Source organism: Pinus tabuliformis, chromosome 8 (genome assembly GCF_031772625.1).
Source record: "Pinus tabuliformis cultivar Carrire ecotype Pingquan chromosome 8, CPIR1, whole genome shotgun sequence".
Classification (NCBI taxonomy): domain Eukaryota; kingdom Viridiplantae; phylum Streptophyta; class Pinopsida; order Pinales; family Pinaceae; genus Pinus; species Pinus tabuliformis.
Genome location: NC_142294.1, coordinates 627,173,430 through 627,198,325, shown reverse-complemented (window position 1 = coordinate 627,198,325; position 24,896 = coordinate 627,173,430). Strand labels below are relative to the sequence as shown.

General features: G+C 37.9%; 1 protein-coding gene across 2 annotated transcripts in view; it reads right to left on the bottom strand.

Annotated features, from left to right (window-relative positions):
* Positions 1-9,795, bottom strand: part of LOC149237062 (DExH-box ATP-dependent RNA helicase DExH6-like) — a 173,812-nt gene extending 164,017 nt beyond the window's left edge. The window contains exon 1 of one of the 2 annotated variants that reach the window (XR_016246280.1): positions 9,401-9,795. Coding sequence is in view for 1 of the 2 variants with exons in the window: in XM_089372581.1 (XP_089228707.1) it covers positions 9,401-9,515 (115 nt within the window). In the remaining variant the exon portion in view is untranslated. The remainder of the gene's footprint in view (positions 1-9,400) is intronic. The other variant, XM_089372581.1, reaches the window with a different exon arrangement.
* Positions 9,796-24,896: the final 15,101 nt, after the last annotated feature.

Here is a 24,896-nt window from a genome sequence, read left to right as displayed (position 1 = left end):
ACTCTCTTGTGATATTGATCTCTGATCAATGGAACTGACTTCGGTCAGTAAGAGTGGTATGGCACACTCTCCTCATATGAAACTGACTTCGGGTCAGTAGAGAATGGTATGAGATATTCTCGATCAATTATTTTTCTTCATGATTCAACAGAGCAAAGCAGAGTAAAGCAAAGCAGTGCAGGGCACTGATGGCAGAGATAGTACAGTCGGACAGATGGATCAACGGATGGAGTTCTCCCTAGTTGAGAGGGAGTGTTAAAATTGGCAACTAGGGCCAAACTCCATGTGTGTCATCTTATTTATGGCAGTTGATATTTTTCTTGGATCCCTTTCATCGAGAGGTGTAGGATTAATCTAAAGATCATCCAATTCCGATAAGTATTCATGGAGTTATGAATTTATTTGTATTATAAGACAATTCGTCAAGGTCAGCGAGCAACCAAATAAACCCCACATGTGCTCAACGTTTTAGTATAAAAAGAGGTGACTTGATTGTCATTTGTACACACACTTCACTCTTGATTTCTCTCCACTTGTTTTGGGTTTTAGTGGACGAGAAGTCTAAGAGGAGGAAGCCCTAACCGCAGGTCTAGAAGGAGACCCTACTCGCTATAAAAGAAGGATGCCCTAGCCACAAGCCTTGTGAAGGTTTGGCCGCAGTTCAAAGGGAGATCTAGCACGGTGAAGGAGGCCTAACAGCTGACCCTAAACGCACTCTTATCATACCTTAGACGCCCTAATCTATGCGTTGTTTGAGACGGCCCTTAGACGCTGGAAAAGAGACAGTAAACTCGCTGCCCTAACAAGCAAAGAAGGTAGGGACAGCATGGGTGGTTTAGGGCTGTTAGAACCTCTTGGTGACTGCGTGAAGGGTTGTTCCATGCTACAAAGAGGTCGAGTTAGGTAAGGGTAACACTGTTTGGTTGGCTAATAGGTGACAGCAATCCTTGTGGTAGGTTGTAGACCTTGCCTAACTAAAATAGGGATAGCATGGAGGCTTCTTGGGCTAAAAAGTACCCAAAATAGTGACACAAATGGAGGATACCCTCCCTTGACAAGGCCGCAATTTTGAGAAATGTTTTAGGTGAGTGTTTGAGGGTTGTTGTAGCACATGGGTGCCCTAACCAATCACGGTAAGGAACAACAGCAAACACAGTGTTCTACACCTCCTATCTCCTGTAAGAAAGAGATATTGTTCTGTTTTAGGTGCACATCTTGTCTGTTGTCCTAAAGACCAGTCAAATTAAAGAAAGAAGTCTCTTCAGATGAGGAGATCCTATGTGCTGTCACAAAAGGTTCTTATCAGCGGTCTAGATAAAGGAACTGCTACCCATACCTAGCTCCTATAACACACAGATCAGCATTGTGTGTTTCCTAGGACTGTGGGATCATAGTCTATTTAGGTATTAAGATTGTGTGGCAACTGCTAAGGTTGTGTGGCAGCATGACTAAGGCAGTATGGCAACATGACAGAAGTTATGGTGCAGCATATGCGTATCAGGGTGCGCAGCACAAGTGTATCAAGGTGCAGCATAAATGTATCAAGGTGCAGCACATGTGTATCAGGGTGTGAAACACAAGTGTATCAAGGTGCAACATGGTGTATCAAGGTGCAGCATAAGTGTATCAAGATGCAGCACAAGGGGATGCAACATGATGGGCACAGTAAGGTACAATTTGAAGATGTAGCACAAGGAGGTGCAGCATGATGATACAGTGCAGCAACATGATGTGTGCAGCATGATGATGAAGAACAGCAAGATGGGTACAACATGATGAGGTACAGCTCAGCAGTGATGCAACATGGTGTAGCTCTGTGATGATGGACATGGTATGATGGTGCAGCATGGTGTAGCTCTATGATAGAGTGATGGAATCACATGAGTCCATATCAGTTACCTCACGAAACATCTTCTTAGAGAAGATCTATGTTCTTATCTTGTCCAGTCAAAGTTGTTATTTCTGTTGTAAATGTACTATCTCTCTCTCTCTAATGAACTATTGAAGAACATATAAGAAGAATTGATCAAGGGTTTCCCCACATTGGGGTTTGTCCCTGGCTAACGCCACATCTTATGTCCTCTTGTCTTGGCTTGTCTTCTGCGATTTATGTTTATGTTCTATCTGCAGTTTACTTTAATGCTGATGTGATTGCTAATCTGGAAAAGACATTGAGCTAACTGTGAAAATTGAAATGAATTTCTCTAAGCATAGAACAAACCTAAACTTAACAGGAATTCAAGCAATTAAGGTGAAAGCTGTCAGGCCAGGCAGTAAATCCTCAAAGCAAAATTGATTTGTATATCATATTCCTTCAGGTGGTCTTTATTATATAAATGAGGGAGAGACTGTTCACTTCATCTCCGGATCAATGTTCATATTACTTATTATTTATTTACATTATATTCACCCAATCCTAATGATTAGGTGTCAACATTCACCCCCCCCCCCAATCTGAAGGGATGTTGGTGGGTCCAAGCATCATTCTGAATCGTTCAAGCTTCTCTTCCAAGTGCTTTGGTGAAGATGTCAGCAATTTGCTCATTAGTGGAACAATGACGAAGATGGATTGTTTTGGCCTCAACATGATGTCGAATCAGATGATATTTGGTATTGATATGCTTCATTCGATCATGGAACTTTGGTTTCTTGGCCAACTTTATTGCAGAGGTATTGTCAATCATGAGTGGAGTTGATTGTACTTGTTTTACCTGCAAATCTTCAAGAATTTTCCTGAGCCACACAATTTCTTTTGTTGCTTCAGCTGCTGCCACATATTCTGCTTCTGTTGTGGAATCTACTGGAACTGATTGTTTGCGTGATCTCCAAGAGACAGCTCCTGATCCAAGACTCATAGCATATCCTGAAGTAGATACCCCAGTTTCTTTGTCTCCATCGAAGTCTGAATCGGAGTATCCAATCAAGCTGAAGTCGTCCACCTGTGTATACTTGATTCCAAAGTCTTGAGTTCCCTTCAAGTACCTTAGAACTCTTTTTGCAGCAGACCAATGTCCCTCACAAGGCTTTTGCATAAACCTGGAGAGGATTCCAACAGCAAACGAAATGTCTGGTCTGGTAATAGTTAGGTAGTTGAGACTTTCTACAAGTTGTCTACACTTTGTTGCATCCTCAAATTCTTTTCCTTCAATAGATGTGAGCTTTAAGTTTTGTTCCATTGGAGTAGTAAGAGGATTGCATTCTGTCATGCCAAACCTGTTCAACAAATCTCCAATGTATTTCTTTTGAGAAAGAAATATGGACTTTGGATGTTGGGTTACTTCAATACCAAGATAGTAACGAACATATCCCAAATCAGTCATTTCAAAACTTTTCCCCAATTCATTCTTTATGGATGCAATGTAGCTTTCATTGTTCCCTATCATCAAAAGATCATCGACATATACCACAAGATATACAACTGTTTTGCCAACTTTCTTGACAAATAAAGTTGCATCATCAAGATCATAATGTTTGAAATTGAGTTTCAGAAGATGCTCAGTTAGTTTTTCGTACCAGAGTCACGGTGCTTGTTTGAGACCATACAAGGACTTCACAAGTTTGCATACTTTATGTTCATGTCCTTTCATAGCAAATCCTTCAAGCCGGGACATAAAAACATTCTCTTTTATATTTCCATTCAAGAAAGCAGTTTTTACATCCATTTGATGGACCTTCCAACCGTTCTGAGCTGCTAGGGAAAAGAGTGTCCGGATGGTAGCCCATTTCACTGTGGGGGCAAAAGTCTCTTCATAATCAACCCCTTCCTTCTGTGCAAAACCTTTTGCCACAAGCCTAGCTTTGTGCTTGTCAAGTGAGCCCTCAGCTTTATACTTGTTCTTGTAGACCCACTTGCAGCCAATTGGTTTGGTTCCTAATGGAGGATCAACCAGCTTCGAAGTGCCATTCTTTATGAGGGCATCATACTCCTTTTGCATCGCTTCTTTCCATTCATCATGAGAAGCAGCTTCTTTGAAGGAAGTTGGTTCAAAATCTATAGACAAGTTCAATTCACAATCATAAGAAACATCCATATCAACAGGTGAATTAGAGTTATCTACATCACCTCCATTTTGCGGGTTTGAATTTCTAGTTCCTGTCTTTCCAACCTCATCAGGATGAACACTTTCAAGTGTCTTTGACAGCCACTTTGGGGGACCTTTCTCAGATGGTCCAAGCTGCTCCGTTGATTGAGTTGGGACTGAATCAAGGTTGAGCCTCCCAATTCTGTCAATCACATCACTTAAAGCATCATCCGTTGTTGGAGTTTCATGCAGAGGAGAGTGTTCTTCAGAAGAAGATTCCACATGTTGATCTAGTATAGGAATCCCCCCTTCAAGATGTGGCATCTGATTATCAAATTCTTGAAATGATTTTGCTTTTGCAAATCTATCCAAGCGATCAAGTTGTCGCTCAACAACATTGTCAGTTTTGGATGATTCAAGAAAAATTACATCTCTAGATACAACAAACATTTTATTTACTTCATCATAGAGACGATATGCTTTGGAGGTGTTTGAATACCCCAGGAAAATACATTTACGACTTCTAGCACCAAGTTTGTTTCTATGAACCTTTGGTATCAAGGCATAACAGGTGGAACCAAAGACCCTGAGATGCTTTACCGAAGGAACATGTCCATAACACATTTCATATGGAGTCTTGTTTCTAATAGCATTAGATGGACGTCTATTCTTTATATATGCAGCACATAGAACAGCATCAGCCCAAAACATTATCTTTACATTTTTAAGAATAGCATGGATCGTACCATATTTAAGATTGTCATATTCATTCTTTCAGCTACACCATTCTGTTGGGGATTATAAGGCACATTTGTTTGATGTTTGATCCCATGTTGGCGAAGATAGTTTTCAAATTCATTTGATGTGTATTCTTTTCCAGTATCAGTGCGAATAGACACAATATGAGATTGTGCATCATTTTCAATCCATTTATGAAAATTCTTGAATGTTTGAAAAGCATCCAATTTGTTCTTCAATAAATAAACCCAACACATTCTAGTGTAGTCATCAAGAAATGTCATTATATATTTGTTTCCATTTGCAGAAGGAACAAGCATTGGACCACATAAATCTGAATGAATGAGTTCAAGTTTTCTATGTGCTCTTGAATGTGAATCATGAAAAGACTGTTTGCTATGCTTTCCTAGAATGCAAGCATCACATTGCTTAAGTTTCCTAGGAATTGTAGGCAAACAGCAACAACATTTTTCTTCAACAAGGGAGGTTGTCATAGTTCAAATGTCCAAATCTAGCATGCCATAATAAACTTGATGGAAGTGTACCTTCTTCATAATGAGAATTGTACGAGAAATGTTGTGCATGAGCAAAGATTCCTTGCAGCTTGAGAAGCCTTTCTTCTTCTATTCCCCTCATGACAAGTGAGTGATCAGATGCTTTTCTTACCTCAAGCTTGCCATCAAACATATGAATGGAGTGACCTTGCTGGCGGATGTGGACCAAGGACAGCAAGTTTCTCTTGAGCTGTGGGAGATATAGAACATGATGCAGAAGAAAGTCTAGAAGACCAGGCAATTTAAGCCTGATTGTGCCAAGCCCTGATGGCTTGATTTTTGATTGGTCTGCAAAGTATACTGCTCCATCAACATTGTCAGTAAATTCTTCAAAAAAATCTTTTCTATAAGTCATGTGGCAGGTTGCTCCTGAATCAAGCAACCAATCATTTTTCCAAGAAGCAAGTGAAGCATTAAATAAATCTTCATTTACTCCAATATTACATTGTGCCACAACAAAGTGAGTGGATTCAGGTGCTTTACCTTTGTCTGTACCATCAGTTTTACCTTTCTGTTGGTTTCTTTGTTGCTCAATTTTGTCCCATGGTAACTCGCATATAGAGGCATCGTGTGATACATTTCTTTTGCAGCATATGCAGTGCAAATCTACCTTTTCTCCTTGAGAGTCTCTGCCCCCCCTGCCTCTGAAATCTCTTCTACCTCTTCCTCTGGAAGAATCTTGAGCAAGATTATTCTCTCTATGTGCAAGAAGAGTTGTCTTCTTTTCCAAACCCTTCTCTTTTTCAACAAACTTCTCCATCATAAAAATTTGAACTGAGCCCAAAAATAATTACAATATTCGTAGCAAAACACTAATAATAATTTGCTATGACTTTACAAAAAATGGAATCAACTGCAAGCTCTCAATATTCATATATCATGCAATATATATTTCACATATTATACCATGGCATGTCATCATAAAACAAACAACATAAGCCCTAATGCCATCACCACATATCTTTCACTATCATTCAGTTGGAAAGCATCGGTCTATTTACTACAACTCAAAGGGAAATCTTTAACAAACAGATAGAGGCTCACAGTTACAGTCAACCCACACACAGCTCTCACTCTCGACAGACTTTAATTAGCCCAAACAGTAGATCCCGATCCCGTTCTGCGCGCAATATAACCATCCATCCAATCGGTGGCAGTAGCTGCCACAAAGATATTTGTTGTAGCCATAGTTACCCACCAACCATTAAAATAAAACACGGCAATTAGAAGAGGAACTGCAGCGACTCGCCCCAGTGTCAACACATTCGGTAATGTAAGAAACTTGGGCGCCAAAGAAATCGGATTGCATTTATCACCATTCTCAAGACCAGCATTTCTTCATCTTGATGTTTCACTCATCATCGAGATTGTCCCAACAAATGAACGCGAGGGGCATGAAGGGAGATTTCGTGCCGTTCTTTACCAATTCCATGCCACGTCTCTCCAAAACACTACTACCGGTGTTGCAGAACTCAGACTCGGCAAACTGGTGGCAGCGATCAACATATGGGTAGTTCAAGACTGTAATACACCAAGACTGTAATACAGCGTAAATACAACATACCTTTTAATATATATAGCCAGCATTCAAAACAGTTCAACGCATGGAGCAGCGTACCAAAATAGTTCAACACATGGCATTTAGCAAAAAAAACTTCAAGGTAAATACCAGCGTTATATGCCAAAAAAAACTTCAGACCAGTGTTAATACAATGCCAAAACAGCGTTATAATACCAGCGTGAAGATGCTAGCCAACCGTTCACAATTCCATTACCATGTCAGGTCAGCGTAAATATAGTGATAGGTTCGTTCAACGCAGAGAAACAACGGGCGGCCTTCAAACGTTATGTTGTTGCTTCTTCCAACTTGTTCAAAAGAGAAATAGGGTATTAACTACTCGAAGATATGTTAAGGAAATTGAGTAACCCATACTTCTGCTTGGCTAATCTTACAGCGGAATTTTTCTTTTTCTTGGTTATGAATTAGATAGAGGCAGCGATGGTGGAGGGGGCAGAGAGCGCAGTAGACAGAGGACAGAGAGCAGTAGGCAGTGGACAGAGAGTAGTAGGCAGAAGGGAGTTACAGCTATTTTGGGAGCTGGCTCTGATACCATGTCAGGCCAGGCAGTAACTCCTCAAAGCAAAATTGATTCGTATATCATACTCCTTCAGGTGGTCTTTATTATATACATGAGGGAGAGATTGTTCACTTCATCTCCCGATGACTGTTCATATTACTTATTATTTATTTACATTATATTCACCCAATCCCGATGATTAGGTGTCAACAAAAGCGACAGGTGAACCGATCGAGCAACAAAAGAGGAACATCATGGCAAAGACATCGCCTAATCAGAAGCCATCACAGGAATGGCAGGGAGATATTTTCCTCAACCATCATTCGTTGTTCCTTATTTCTTTTATTTTGTAATTCTTGCATTTTAATGAAAGGAATCAAATCCTTTGCAATGATTTGGGCAGCAGACCTTCGCACGCCGAGACAATTGGAGCTCAGCTGAGATATTTTGTAACTGTTGTTCAAAGCTCCCCCTCTCCTTATAAAAAGAGGGAAGAAACACTTAACAGAGGTTCCTAGATTTTGCATTCTAGAGGCCCTCTGTTTGCAGAGAAAGTGGTTCCACTTTTCAATTTGCTTGTTCATGTGGTGCTCGGGCATGTACAATTGTTAAATGTAATGGACTGGTGATTTGGACTCCATCTTCAAGGATTAATGAAACAGTTTTGTTGATTCCAATCAAAGCAATGCGCAATATGTTTTCCCCTTTGTATATCACTTCATGTATGTCTTTCCTCCTCTAAAATCGTGTAATGAAGCTGTTGGTTTCACTCTCATTCATGGTTGTATGTTTGCTGCTAAGTAGTAAAAGTACCTATGTAAAAACAGATTTACTTGTGTTATTTGATAGCCTTAGTACCTGTATGTAAACATAGATTTATTTATGTTAATTGATGTCAAATGTATTGATGAGGCAGAGAGCTTGAGACCTTAATTCACACTCCATTTTTTCTACATTTTCACCTCCTCACTCTTCCATATTTCTATTGGAGATTGTTGTTTGGGATTTTGTGATATGTCCAGCCCTCTGCATCGATTTCCCTCCTTTCCTTCCTCATGGTCACCTATACTACAACAACAATGTTAAGCTGCATATTGTTGTGTGTCGGCCACCACAACCAAGACATTTTTCTTTGAGATTAGCCATATTTACCCCTGAGTATTTAGATCTATGTGTTTGCTTGAGTTTACCTTGTATTTAGATCTATGTGCTTGCTTGAGTTTACCTTGATGAAGGACCATTGAACCAAGCCCCTGAATTATCTCTTTTCAAACTACGTGACATGAAGTGCAGCAAGAAAGCCCTTAGACAATCTCCAAAAGCACTCCTCTCGGATGCCCTAGGTACTGGTCTCCTATCAACCCATAGGGAGGCTGTCTCTAAGAGGCTTCTATATCTTCTGAAAGCACTTGTGTGACAGGAGATAGAAAAAACTACAACAGGTGGACTGGACTAGTTGTTACCAGTACCAGTTTTTAATACTATGATTCCGATTGCATTTTTTATAATCCTAACACTAATCCCCTTCATGCACATAGACAATCCAAGCATTACAACAATGTTAACTGAGCCTGTGTTATTTAATTTCCCAGTTTAATGAATTCGTCTGCCCCAAACGGTGAACATCATCGAACACGTCTTTGTTTACATCATATCCCATAGAAACTCCAAACGATATTTGCAGGAAAAAAAATTACTAAGTAAAGAAAGAAGCGCGCTGGGTTTCTAGTGAGAGTACAGCTCAAATCCACTGAAGGTCTAGACGGCATTCAAATGCAAACACAACGACGCCACAACCAGGGCAATGTCAACGAAGAAAACACGAGTATTCTTTATTTATCTTCATCAGCATCTAAATTAGCTGAGATACATGAAAAATAAAACTCAAATCCCTAAGTTATCAGGGTCCCAAAAAAGTTCTTACGAAAAAGAAAAATAATTAAAAGGTCTTCTGTTTGGTAATTCCGGTAAGGTCTGGCGAACCAACAAAAAAAGGTACTGAAAGTACCTCGGTCGGGGCCTGTGCGGAACTGTTCCAGACGTTCGGCGATAGTTATGCGGTCAGCCTCTGAAACCGGGCGTCCGGCCAGTGATAGACCCGGTCGCTTTCCCCTGCCTTTCATATTTCGTGCAAGTAAATCCTCGTAACACGTATTCGAAATTCAGGCAAGCGCGCTATAACGACTTCCTGCACCGACCCGTAGCAAAATGCTTCGTAGTCCCTTTACCTTACCTTCGCCTCTCAGGAATGAAATTGAAAACCCTGTCTTTGACCTAATAAGGCCTGTTACAGTATGAGAATGAGAATGCGGCAGTAGCGTGTTTGCGCTCCTATTACCTTCACGCTCTTCACCGCTTTTTTATTTTCCCTCGGCCGTGCGATAATTATCTTTTATGAAATGATTCTTGGCAAGGCTAATTGCCCAGTATGTTCTAATCGTGAAGGAATTATATTCCTTATATTGAGGTTTAAATCATGTTTTATATAGTAAGTTTAATTTTATGGAATAATTAATATTTTGAATGTTAATACTTTAAGTATCGGTGTGTTTAGTTTGGTTCAATTGATGTAAATTAATATTTATTTATGTTGTATGCTCTCGTTAATTGGTAATTTTAGTGAGATCTAATATGAAATTGGGAGGATATCTAAGAAGATTTAAAACTATGTGGAGGTGATAATATCTTATTATATCAATCATTTGATGGTTTTGGCACTTTAATAGAAGTGAATTAATATTATATAATTTTTAAAATGTTTATGTTGTGTTAAGTAATATGAAGTGCCCTTAAAGATAAGATTTTCAAACATGTATGTGCAAAATCTTTATTTTTGTCATCATTGTGAGTGTGTTGAATTTTTTGAGCATTTTTTTGTTCTATTCACTTATTACATTTGCTATGCTGAAGGAAAATTGGTAACAAAGTATGCTTGGGGTTTGGGTCACATGATCAATAACCAAGCATAAATGCACATCTTATTGCAAGGTCTGCTCCTAGCTAAAGTTATATGAGTGACCAAAATTAACATCTTGGGGGTTCTCTTATTACTATTCAACATCTTCACAAAGGAACTTGGTCGAGAGACAAACACCTAGAGAACCTTCTGAAGAGAATAATAGGGCTTTCTCGATGAATTTCCTCACAGTTTTTTTCCACATCCTAAGAAACTAAAATATAGAAGTTGACTAAGTGTTAATTGTGCATGCCACCTCCAGGTCGAGTAACTTGAAACTAATAGACAACAAGGATGGTGGAGTCTACCATAATTTCAAAGTCATTAACAATCTAATGAAGGACTCCATGGCATATGCTCAAAAATAGTCCTTCTCCAAAGGGACAGCTTAAATAACACCATATTGTTTATGAAGAATATTAAACAAACGGAGGAAGTGATCCTGAATGACATCGTGGCATCCCATCTCTATTCACAACATGCAGGTGATGCAAGACCAAATCCACTACAACCCATGAGTTTAATTTGGCGGCCACAGTACAATTATAGAGCAGGACACCCACTTAGAACAATGATTATTTACTGTAGACAAGAAATTATGGAGAGTGATGCAGCCATAACTCCTCTCGTATGTGGGTTAAAGAGGCGAAGGCATAAATCAATGGATTTGAATTCGCACAAGCAGAGGGGTCTTTCCATTTTAGTTTTTATCTCAGTAAGGAAATGTCATCGACAATTGCAAATCCCATGGTCTCCATGGCAATGCCATGCAAGAGATGCATAGTTTATAATTGAGAGTCCCATTGTTAAATTTTCCATGGGTTACGAGTCAAATTCTATCAGTGTTCATGAATATTGCACAATTGAGCCAGCTTTTGTGTAGTTCCCAAATTTTGTTACTTTGGCTCATCGAGGAAGGCCTCTTCCAAATTGGGTTTGGACTTGGCCTTCTAAACATCTTCAAGGAGGAATTTACGCTGCAAGTGAGTTTTATGAGGTGGTGGATAGGTTAATTTCAGTGGTTGTTGTCAATGCTTTAGTTCTTGTGACTTACCAGCCTACCAACGAACATGAGCTTGTTGTCGATTTCGCAGGGCTTTGTGTCCCGAGGTTGAATACCCAACAATTATTGAAGAGAAATCAAACTTATCCATCTAGGAACTTGTTGCTTTCATTTCATGTTGAAGCTCATACCTACGAGAAGAAAGGATTTATGAGAGGGGTTCAACTATGTTGTGCTAAGGGGAGGAGAGGCAACACAATGTGGAGAGGCCAAATAAAAACATAAGGCAACAACAATGGCATTGGGTAAACCAATTGTGGTTGCCAAGCTAAAGTCAATCAGTTGATGAAGAAAATAGATGTGTTCTAGGTGGACCTAATCGTAATCAATTTGAAACTTAAGGATCAAATGATGACCAGTGTGCAAGCATTGCAAGAGCTCCAGACTTTTATGGCAAAATTAACCGGACAATATGACAAGACGAAGGCTCTCCGCAGCCAAATAATGGGCCTCTGAGAACAGGTAAACTTTCTGAATACTAGGCTTTGTGAAATTGATAATGAAACTTGGAGGCAACGTGGGTAGGGTCTGGACCTTAGCCACCCAACATTTGGGGAATAAAACAATTGTAACTAACACATGTTGTGTTGCAAATTTTGTTTTTCTGTTAGGTTGTCTTTTGCAGAATCTAGAACTCCACGAATATTATGAATTTTGTCGTAGTATGTAGTCTTGTAAGAATGCTTTTAGAAAATTTTGGCCCCAAAGACTTACAAAAAGGGATCACATTGTAAGATTATAAAATTCCCCATGTATAAGTTGTGACCAAGCACATATTTAATACAAATTCTACTCATTCATTTAGAAAAAAAAATACTAAATTTACTAAAAGTTGGATTAACTTTCTATATAGTCTATTCCATTATGTTATTATTATACATGCTCGTAGGATATAATGTCTTCAGTTTTTCATTGACTTGCTATTAGCTTTTCTTTGACTAAAAAAATTTAAAATCTATCCAAAATTTAACATTATGAAATAAAATTTATTATTTTTAAGTAAAATTTATTTCTATTTATCTCAAATACAATGGGTTGAAATATCTCCCCTCTTATTGTGTAATGATGCAAGAATTGATTTTTGTGTACTCTACTATTAATTACTATGTACTATATCACTAATTACTAGGTATAATAAATGTAAATAATTTGAAAATTCAAAAATTCCATTTTCTCATTTGTGTAAAGTATTGAATAGACATTTTTATGGGTTTTATTTTTTAATTTGCAAAAAAATAATTAAAAAAAATATATATAAATTTGAAAAAAAATATGTAAAAATAATATGTGTACAATTTGTACAACTCTCATTATATCAATCTATAATCGAATGACATGACATATGTACTATAATATGAGCATTATATGAAAAAAAATGTCATTATTCAATATTAAATAAATAATTATTAATTCGTTATCATTCTCTCCAATGTCAATTATATATATCCTTTATCTAAAAAAATTAATTATATTTAAAAAAATTAATAAATAAAATGTTAAATAAATATTTATATAATTTATTTTAGAATTTTATTATTGTTTAAAATACATATAACACATCGCATCGTAATATTATAATATTTTATTAAGCTAAATAGCAGACGAACTTATTAAAAATTGGATTAACTCTCTATATAATCTATTTCATCTGTTGTTATTATTCTCATGGAGAATAGTGTCATTTAGCGTTGTCTCCATTTGGATGTTCAATTTGACTTCGCTTAAAAACATGTTCATATTGAAGTTCTTTGCTTTAATCAAATAAAAATAATTAAGTTGTCCTTAATAAAAATCCTTGGTTTATTCGCATGGTATATGCGAATTTGTTTTTGAAATTATTGGGCATGTACAAAATATCTAAGCACAGATTAACTATGTGCAACATTTAATTTACTTTACTATTAGAGTAAAACTTTAGCATAATGCAAAGCCGCCTAGAGTATCCTAATCAATCACAAAGCATGGAGGATAAGTCATGTCATTGAATAATCAAACTAATGAAAAAATGGTATGAACGTAAACATCACTAGGCTCTACCCTCTATGCGAGCCTAGGAACATGGTAAAAATGGTCAACACCTCATTATTATAGACAGGGTACTACTAGTGAGGGGACATTTGAAAGGTTCGAATGATTGAGCTGAATCTTCATTGATGCTAGTTTTTCACTAATTATTACTTAAGTGCTTTGTGTTTATACTTGGATTTACAATCATATATCTACTTGTTTTTGTTTTTGTGATACTTTATTATATGATTATTATATTCCATAGGTATTTTGACCTGATATATTTTTATGTTGCATTAGTTTAATATATATATATAATATGTTAATTAGGTTGGTTTTCTATTTTATATTTAAAAAGTTAATTAAATTTTTCTTGTTTAATTGGAAAGAATGGATGTTATTTTTATATCGAATCAATTTTCGCAAATGATAAGATGAGTTTATATTGAGTATATTATTATAATGACTTCGAGCCTTGTTCTTGAATGGTCTTGAGTTGTAGATAATATTGTATCCTTCTTGTATGAGTTGATATTAAAAGATATTGATCTTTCAAATTACCAAGAAATTTTATTTTATTACAACATTAAAATAATAATAATAATAATTATTATTATTATTATATTGTAGTGAAAAATAAGTTTTTTTTTATAACACTGGCCTAGATCAATCCTAAACACAAATCTATTAAGCATCAAGAGGTATCAAATCTCCGAAGGTGCGAGCATTTTTTTTAGTGCAAAACTTTGTTGATTTTCTAATGCAATAAAGACTAGTACAAGTTTTCAAACCCATAACTACTTCTAGTGATACACTTTGACTTCTTTAGAGCATTTCAATCATCAAGCGATTATACATAAAAATTATCAACTATTAATAATAGAGAAACAGTAAAGATCATAGTAAACAATAAGACAATAGACACCAAAATTTAGGCCAACGCCCAAGGAGAAACCCATAAGGGGAAAACCCAACAAATCTTTCCTTGTGAGAGAGTTTAGTTCATCAAAATGTACATCGGAATATTCCAAACAAAATTCTAGTCTTCTTACCTCAATAAATGCCAAGTCAAACAAGTGAAGTGAGAGAAAATAGTCAATGTTATCCAATTCAAAGTCTACAACAAAGGCAGTCAAATTCTGGCCTAAGACAATTGGTCAAAGGTCTGAAATTCGGCCTGTAATACCACAGTCAAAGTGCAGAGGTTGACCTACGATCAACCTTGGTCAACGAGCTCATAACAGAGATATAACTTTGATCAAACCAATCAACGAATCACAGATGAACTTGGCCCCTAAGATCAGTCAAACTTCAGCAAATTGTAGCAGCCCTGGTTGGTTTCCTATGTAAATAAAAAATAAAAAATAAACCAAGGTCATGGGACATGTATTCCAAGTTGAATGTTGGGAAAAACATAGTGATTAGGATCACATGTGATTGATTAATGGCTAAGGAAATTGGCAAAGACATTGGTAAATGCAAAGTGGCATTAATTGGCATTTAATAAAGGAAATTAGGAGAAAAGGGAGATGAAAGGTCACAGATTTGCATGATGAGGAAATTAAAGGGAAAATGAAGAAAATAGAAACCTAAATGCTAAAAAAACTTTTGAGGATCAATTCACAACCTTTTATTAGTTTTAGCTTGGAGTTATCTTCTATTCTCTCATACTCTTGCACACTTAGAGCATGTTTGGAGCACTCTAGTTTTTACTTGGATTGGAGAAAGAAGGCAAAAGGATGGCGGGAAAGTGCAAGGGAACAGGGGGATTAGCAGTTACAGCTGGATTGCTTTGCAGGTAACATGTTACATGTGTGATTTCCTTGTTGATTTATGGATGCATGGTAGATGCATGTGGTTTGTTGGTTATGTGTCGTCATTGGCATGGAGATATACCTGGATTGGCAGTGGTTTTAGCCTTGTCTTGCCTTTTCCTAGATAGCCACGGTGTTGTGGGTTTTTCCATTTGAATGTTTTTTATTGGTGTTCATAATTCCTTATAGTTGTGGGTTGGAAGAAACGCTCTAGAAGCCCTAGAACAACTTGGGTTGAGTTACTAGTCTTGGAGCCTAGGTTGGGACAAACGCTCTAAAGCCCTTGGTGGGTTGAGTTACTAGTCCCTGGAGCCAGGTTAGACAAACACTCTAGAACCCTGGAAGGTGGTGGGTTGAGTTACTCGTTCCTGAAACCTTGGACAACCTGGGTAGAGATTGATCTAGTTGGTGTTAGTGATGTCCAACCATGAGGTGGAACCACTGGTTAAGAGTTCAGGTAGTTTAGCCTATGGAAACCCCAGTTTGGTTTTATTTGGTTCATTCTGTGATATACCACATTCACGCTTGAAATATAGCATGGGGGTGATTGGTTGAAATATATATTTTATTCAACCCAGTGTATGTTCGGGTGGTACGTGGAAGTCCCTTACTTGGTTAGTATTTTCATATGTTAATAAGAGTTATTATTCTATTGTGATTCATGTACATATGTTGGCATTATGTTAGCGATATTATGGTTGAGTTGAAATGGTTTTTATGTTGGTTATTTTATGATTATATGGTGTTCATGTGATGTGTATCTTATATGGCTCTTTTCATGAGTTGTTTAACTATTGATTAGTGGATGAATGTATGGACTAATAGGTGGTGTTGCAACTACATGGAGAGGGCATAGGGCCTTCTCGGTGATTCTCAGATGAATAACAGACATTTGTGATCAGATATGGATTCATGACCTGTAGCTTACATGTTTGTCATGTGTTTTATGAAATGCTTAGTATGTTATGGTCTGTTTAGGTCAAGTTTTTTAGTTGAGATTCAATGTTTAGCTTTATTTCCATCTTAAATATGATTTTGGAAAGTCTCAAGTAATATTGGGCAGTGTTCTGGAGGAAAGCCTGAAAATTTGGTACTGATCCTGAGACTGCATGCTCAGAACTGGAGAAATTGGGCTACAACTACATGGATGTAGTGTTATGCATGTTGTTGGAGGCCTACAACTGCATGGAGATCTTGTTGTGGCCCAGGGAAGAGAAAAAGGGATCCATCTCAGGGTTTGGCCACCTAAGGTGGTTGTTTAGCTTATGAGTGACCTATAGCCCCTGTAGGATGTTAGTATGTGGTCATTTTTCCAACCCCACTTCCTTAATTGGATCTAGGAGGTCGGGTCATGTCATAGTAGCCATTAGCTTGTGTTTACCTTAGCAGGCTTGTGAAATTGGGTAAATATGGGAGGGGTGGTTACAGATTGGTATCAGAGCTCTCAGGTTCAACACTTGAACTGGATGGGCAAAATGTGTTTGCCATGCATGCATGTTAGTTTTTTGTGTGTTTGTTATGCATGCATTGTGGTGGTCAATGTTACAATAGTGTCATCATGTAGAGGTTGATGATGTTGATGTTGATATGATTCATATGTTGATTTCATTATATATACATATGTTGTGTTAATCCGGATTGATTTTCCAAACGAGATAACCTCCCCTAAACTTCACTGAGGTATGTTGATCATGTTTATATTTGGTTATCTGGCATGTTATGTTTGCAAGAAGTAGAAGATCAAGATGTCTAGCAAAATGGTGGAATACATTTCATGGGATTCTCCCTACAAATTAGATGAACAACATGGTGATGAGTACTCTCTTGACATAACAAATACATTGAGAAGTTTGAAAGAAAAGATCATAAGTTTTAAGGCAAATAATGACATGATCATTCAGTCATAAGAAAGACTTTCCAGAGCACAGGAAAAGCAAGAAAAGGTTAATGCACCCATTCTTTAGAGTCTATCAGATTTGTAAAGACATGGATCACTTAGGATCAGTCATGGACAGGAAGAAAGGACCAATGGGACATATGGCAGAAAGTCTCAATCAGAATATTGTTTTGATAGGGATGACACAGTTAGAGATGGTAGGTTCTTGGATACACCTAACAGGAGGGGTAATGACCATGGGTTCTATTCTAATTCTAGTTTAGAGAGACATCATCGTTGCCATCATCACCATCCTTATAGGAGGAATGAGAAGCAGTACTTGCAAGAGGAGTTCAAGAAAGCAAAACCTCCTACATTTGATGGAGAAATGAAGAAGTCACAAGATGCAGGATTACTTAGAGAATATGAAATACAGTATAACTACTTTCAGTCTTAAAGAAAAAACAAACATTTAGTGGGAAGATGTGAGGAATGTTAGAGGAATTCGAGAAGAGGAGATGACTTGGAGTGAGTTCCAGAGACTTTTCAGGAAGAAGTATATATCTAAAAGATAATATAATGACATGGCAAAGGAGTTCTATGAGTTGAAGATGGGATCTATGATTGATGGGGATTATACTAGCAGATTCTTGGAGTTGTTGAGGTATGTGTCTTATCTTAAGGAGGAGAAAACAAAGGTTTAAAGATTCATCAATGGGTTCTTGGAATCATTCAAATATAGGATTGAGATTGATGAGCCCAGATCATTGGAGGAATCCATCAAAAAGCTAAAGCACTATTATGAGAAATAGAAGCGCAAGACCGAGTCTAAGAAGGACTAGAAAGGTAATTATAAGAATAAAGGAAAGTGGGCTAAGAAGAGAGGAAAACCTCAAGACACAAATGAAAAGGAGAATGCAACATCATACAAGAAGTTCAATGTAGCTGATAGAGGACAGGGATTTCAGTCTGAGGAGCAGAACAAGGGTGATGGCAATAATCCTTTATAGTGTTGTACTTGTGGTAGGGACCATTGTAGGAGAGATTGTCCACAATATCAGTGTGGCAGACAGCGTATCTACAGTGGTCAGGAAGCATAAAAAGTTGGGGATGTTGGACAGAGTATTCCTCATATTTATACAGCATTGGATAATAGGTAGGTTGATCATCAAGCATCTATTATCGAGATGGAAGGTAAGCTTTGTGATCAAGTTGTTTCTATTTTTATTGAACCTGGGTCTAACTATAAGTATATCAGTCCTAACATGGTGGATAAGTGTTGCTTGGGTAAAGAAATGTATGCAGAGTCTTGGTTAGTGTAGTTGGCTACATGTCCTAAGAAAAGAGTTCATTATTGGGTAAGATCTTGTGCATTTGATTTTAATGGTATGTCTACATTAGCGCATCTAAATGTGCTTTCGTTGGGATCATACAATATGTTGTTGGGTATGGATTGGTTATATATTCATAGGACTAAGGTGGATTGATATGATAAGGCTATTGAGTGCTTGGATGATGATAAAGAGAGGATACTCTTGCAAGGTAAGAATAAGCCTACATCAATGAGAATGGTTACAACTATGTAGGCAAAGTGTAGTAGCAGGAAAGGATGTGTATTATTTGAAATTCATATTTCTAGTGACAAAGGGAAGGATGTTGAGGATGCAGAAGTCTTGAAGAGGTATCAAGTTTTGCAACAGTTTCAGGATGTATTTCCAATAGAGATTTCAGAGTTACCACCTCATAGAGAAGTGGAATTTTCTATTAAGTTGATGTCAGGAGGAGCACCAACATCAATGGCACCATACAGGATGAACACTCCAAAGTTAGTGGAACTGAAATTGCAGTTGAAGGAAATGTTTGACAAGCGATATGTTAGGTCAAGTGTGTCGCACTGGGGTGCACTAGTGTTGTTTGTGAAGAAGAAGGATGCTACTCTCATGTTGTGTATTGATTACGTGAAGTTGAACAAGGTGATGATTAAGAATAGGTATCCTTTGCTATAGATTCACGACTTGTTTGATCAGTTGAAGAGAACAATAATGTTCCCCAAGATTGATCTAAGATTAGGATATCATCAGGTACGCATCAAAGAAGATGACATCTACAATACTACTTTCTGGACTAGGTATGGGCACTATGAGTTTGTAGTAGTTCCTTTTGGTTTGACTAATGCTCCAACTACTTTCATGTGCTTGATGAATAGTGTGTTGCATCCTTATATGGACAAGTTTGTGATAGTATTCACTAATGACATTGATATATTCTGAGAATGAGGAAGAGCATGCAAAACATCTAGCAACAATGTTAGGATTGTTGAGAGAGTGTCAGTTATATACGATACTTTGTAAATGCAGTTTTTTTTAGACAAGAGTTCATTACTTAGCACATGTGGTTTCCAAGGAAGGTATAACAATGGACCCAAAAAAGATCGGATCTATCATGGAGTGGGCAACTCCTAGGAATGTGGATGAGATTAGATCATTCATGGGGTTAGCAGGTCATTACAAGTAGTTCATCGGCAACTTCTCATAGGTTTCCTATCATATTGCATTGTTGCAGTGAAAGGGAAATAAATTTGAATGGACAAAGGAATGGGCAGTTAGCTTTGAGCAGTTGAAACAGTTGCTTACAAACACTCCATTTCTAAAGATTGCAAATTCAGATAAGAGTTTGTGGTATGTATAGATGCTTGCAAGAGGGGACTTGGTGGAGTCCTGATGCAAGAAGGACAAGTAGTATGCTATGAGTCAAGGAAACTAAATGATCACGAGCATAATTATGTGACGCACGATATTGAGTTAGCAACTATTATTCATGCACTAAAGACGTGGAGACATTATCTTCTTGGCAGGAAGTTCATCTTGATGAGTGATCACAGTGGATTGAGGTACATGTTTAACCAACCTAATCTGAATGCGAGGAAAGTTAGGTGGTTGGTTATGCTCAGTGAGTTTGACTTCGAGATCAGGTACATTAAGGGTAAAGAGAGCAAGGTTGCATATGCTCTTAGCATAAGAGTGTAGGTAAATCACATAGCAGCTATGAGTTCATATGGGACAGATTTCCAGGATTGGATCTTGTAGGCAGGACAACAGGATGACAGGTACCAGCAACTTAAGCATAGGTTATAGCAGCAGGGTATAAGTGATTAGGATGTGGATTATCATCTCACGTAGATGGTTTGGTCAAATTTAGGGACAAAATCTATGTGTCAGACAACAGTGAGCTCAAGAAGCTTATCTTGAGGGAATTTCATGTCAAGTCATATTCAGGTCACCTAAGATATCAGAAGACATTGAAAACGGTTAAGAAGTTCTACTATTGGTTGAACTTGAAGAGGGAGGTGGCAAAGTTTGTTGTGATATGTTTGGATTTTCAACAGGTAAAAGTAGACTGCAAGCATCCAAGTGGTTTATTGCATAATATTTTGATTCCAGAGTGGAAATGGAAGGTAATTTCCATGGACTTCATTACAGGTTTGTTGAGGACATCTAGACAACATGACTCTATTATGGTTATGGTTGACATGTTGACTAAGGTAGCTCACTTCATTCCAGTGAAGTCTACGAATTCAGCTAGTGAGGTAGCCCATGTCTTCATCAAGGATATAGTGAGGTTGCATGGAATTTCTAAGAAGATTGTGTGAGACAGAGATGCCAAGTTCACTTCCAAGTTTGGTAACAGAGTTATCTTTCGGTAAAGGTTATCATCCGCCGAAAGATAAACATACAGAGAGGGTTAACAGGATCCTTAAAAACATGTTGAGGATGTATGTTATGCACCAATAGAGGTGGTGGGAGGAGTATCTTCCACTGGTGTAGTTTTCGTACAACAATGGGTATCAAGAATCTTTGAAGACGAGTTTGTTTGAGGCACTTTATGGGTAGCATTGTAATACTCCCATCATTTGTAGTGATCCAATGAACAGGGTATTGATTGGACCAGACATGTTGGCAAAGATGGAACATGAAATGCAGGTTATCAAGAAGAATCTAAAGGCATCACAACACAGGCATAAGAGTTATGTAGATCAACACAGGGTACTTAAGGAGTTTTAGGTTAAGTAACATGTGTACTTACACATCAAGCCCAAGAGGAGCTCCTTGAGGATTGGATCATGTGCCAAGCTAGCACCTTGGTATTGTGGGCCTTTAGAGATCCTTGAAAAGATTGGACCAATGGCCTACCGATTTGCACTGCCTCCAACAGTGAACGCCCATGATGTTTTTCCATGTGTCATTGCATAAGATGTATGTGAAAGATGTTGATCATGTGAATGACTGGTCTGTATTACAGGTTGATCCAAAAGGAGAATTCCAGCCAGAACCTCAATGCATTTTGCAGTGAAATATGCTCATGCTTCAGAATCGAGTAATCGAGCAAGTTAAAGTGAAATGGAAGCATTTTGGGCCCGATGAAGCTACATGGGACATGGTTGATTAGATGTGGGCTATGTATCCTTCTCTATTTGTTGGTTGAGCGGATGTATTATGATATATCCTTTTATTTGTGTTTTGGTTATGTCCATATATGCATATGTATGTAAATACCACATCGAGTTGTTTTATAAAGCTCCAATAAGCGATATGGTGTTCACGATATGTTAGTAATGTCTTCAGCAATATGATATTATGTAAATGTTGCATCGATTTGTGTTATAAAGCTCCATGGGCAGTGTGTGTTTTGTTGGTTTATAAGTGTCATTGAACATCGATGATGGTGTTCCCCCAAGGGGGAGGGGTTTGTAACAACCCCTGGTTGATTTCCTATGTAAATAAATAAATAAAATCAAGGTCATAGGACATGTATTCCATGCTGAATATTGGGAAAAACATAGTGATGGGGATCACTTGTGATCAATTAATGCCTATGGAAATTGGCAAAGGCATTGGCAAAGACAAATTGACATTAATTAGCATTTTATTTATGAAAACAAAAGAAATTATGAGAAATGGAGATGAAAGGTCACAAATTTGCATGAGGAGGAAATTAAAGGAGAAATTAAGGAAAATGAAGAAAATAGAGGCCTCAATGATAAAAAGGCTTATGAGCATCAATTCACAACCTTTTGTAAGTTTTAGCTTAGAGCTATCTTCTATTCTCCCATTCTCTCATACTCTTGCACACTTAGAGCATTCTTGGAGCATGCTTGGAGTATCATAGTTTTCACTTGGATTGGAGAAAGAAGGCAAAAGGAAAGCGGGAAAGTGTAAGGGAACATGGGGGATTAGCAACTACAAGTGGATTATTTTGTAGGTAACAAGTTGCATGTGTGATTTCCTTGTTGATTTATGGATACATGGTAGATGCATGTGGTTTTATGGTAATGTGTTGTCATTGACATGGAGATATGCTTGGATTAACAATGGTTTTAGCCTTGTATTTCCATTTCTTGGATAGCCATGGTGTTGTGGGTTTTCCATTTGATCGTTTTTGGTTAGTGCTCATAATTCCTTATGGTTGTGGGTTGGAACAAATGCTCTGGAAGACTTGGAACAACTTGGGTTGACCAACTAGTCATGGAGCCTAGGTTGGGACAAACGCTCTGGATCCCTTGGTGGGTTGAGTTACTGGTCCCTGGAGCTAGGTTAGACAAACATTGTGGATCCCTAGAAGGTTGTGGGTTGAGTTATTAGTTCCTAGACCCCTAGACAACTTAGGTAGAGGACGATTTGGTTGGTGTTAGTGATGTCTGACCGTGAGGTGGAATAAATGGTTGAGGGTTGAGGTGGTTTGGCCTCTTGAAGCCTTGGTTTGGTTTATTCCATGAGATCTCACATTCATATTTAGAATATGGCGTGGGGGTGATTGGTTGAAAGAGAGATTTGGTTTAGCCCAATCTAAGGTGGGTGGTACGCGGAGGTCCCTTACTTGGTTGGTATTTTCATATGTTAATAAGAGTTATTCTTCTATTGTGATTCATGTATATATGTTGGCAATATTATGGTTGAGTTACCATGGTTTGTATGCTGGTTATTTTCAGATTATATGATGTTCATATGATGTGTATCTTTTATGGCTCTTGTCATGAATTGTTTAGCTATTGATCAGTTAATGAATGTATGGATTAATAAGTGGTGTTGCAGCTATTTGGATAGGGCATATGGCCTTCTCAGTGATTCTCAGATGAATCTCAAACTTTTATGGTCGGATATTCATTCATGACCTGTAGCTTACATGTTTTCCATGTGTTTGACGAAATGCCTAGTATGTTATGGTTAGTCCAGGTCAAGTTTTTGAGTTGAGAATGAATGTTTAGCTTTGTTGCCATGTTAAATATGGTTACGGAAAGACTCAAGTAATTATGGGAAGTGGTATGGAGGTAGGCCTAAAAAGATGGCATTGATCTCGGGACCGTAAGCTCAGAACTGGAGAAATTGGGCTACAACTGCATGGATGTAGTGATGTGCGTGCTTGTTGGAGGTCTCCAACCGCATGGAGGCCTTGCTGTGGGTGTGATTGTGGGCTCACGGTAGAGAAAAAGTGGTTCAACTCAGGGTTTGGCCACATGGGGTTGTTGTTAAGCCTTTGGGTGACCTGTAGCCCCTGTAGGATGTCAATATGTGGTCAATTTGTTGGCCCCAATTCCTTAATTGGATCTAGGAGATCGGTTCATGGTAGCCCTCAGCTCATGTTTACCCTCAACGACTGGTGAAGTTGGGTAGATATGGGAGGAGTGCTTACACAAATAATCCCAAATCAACGTTGGTTGGACATATTTCAATAAGTTGGTCAACACAGAATGAATCTTCCTCTTATCTCCTTCACACGTGTGGACTAATGTTCTTCTTGTTTTTATATATATATATATATATATATATATATATAAAATGACCGTAGCTACCAATTTTCGACACTCCCTCTTAGCTAAGGGGGTACTTTTCATTCTCTCTCTCTCTCAAGATCAATCTCCTCAACAAATCCATTAGTCTCTCAATAATAACCCAAGGGAGAGATCATATGTACAAGTATCATCACAAGGAAATATACATAGCATCAAACTCATCTCATAAGCCAAAACCCAATGGCATCAAGGCCAATTCTCAACTGACCATGGGATCAATGAGGTTAACCTCTCCAACCATATGAAATGGTTTCTCAGTCAAGAACAATGATCCAAGAGAGTACAAAAAATCAATCTTCTCGACCAAGTCCACTCGGTCTCTCAATCAAACACAATGACTCAAGGAAGAGAACTCAACATCGATCTCCCTGACCACCTTAGTAGTCTCTCAGTCAAACACAATGATTCAAGGGAGTAAGCTGGATCAAACTCTCCCACAATACCATTGGTCTCCCAGTCAAATCTAGTGACCTAAGAGAGTACATAAGGTCCATATCCCTAACCATAAACAAGGGTATCTTGGTCAAGCACAATGACTTAATAGAGGAATCCTTATCTCAATACCAAAGTCCTCGACTATATAATCTCTCGATCCACAACCCAAGGGAGGAATACTGATCTCGATGTCAAAAGGGTCAATCTCCTCGACCATATGGTATCTAAGTCAAATACAATGACCCAAGGGAGACTACTCAAAATCAGTGTCTTCGACCAAACTTATAGGTCTCTCGATCAAACACAATGACCTAAGGGATCACTCCAAGCATCAAAACCAAGCTCCCCAACCATATTAGTTTCTCAGTCAATCTCAATGACCCAATGGAGTAACTAGAACAATCTTCTCGACCATAAATATTAGATTCTCAGCTAAGCCTAAGGAAGATTGTGAATCTCATGATGTTACACAATCAATGCTTCTTCTCTTTCTTCAAGAGGAGTTC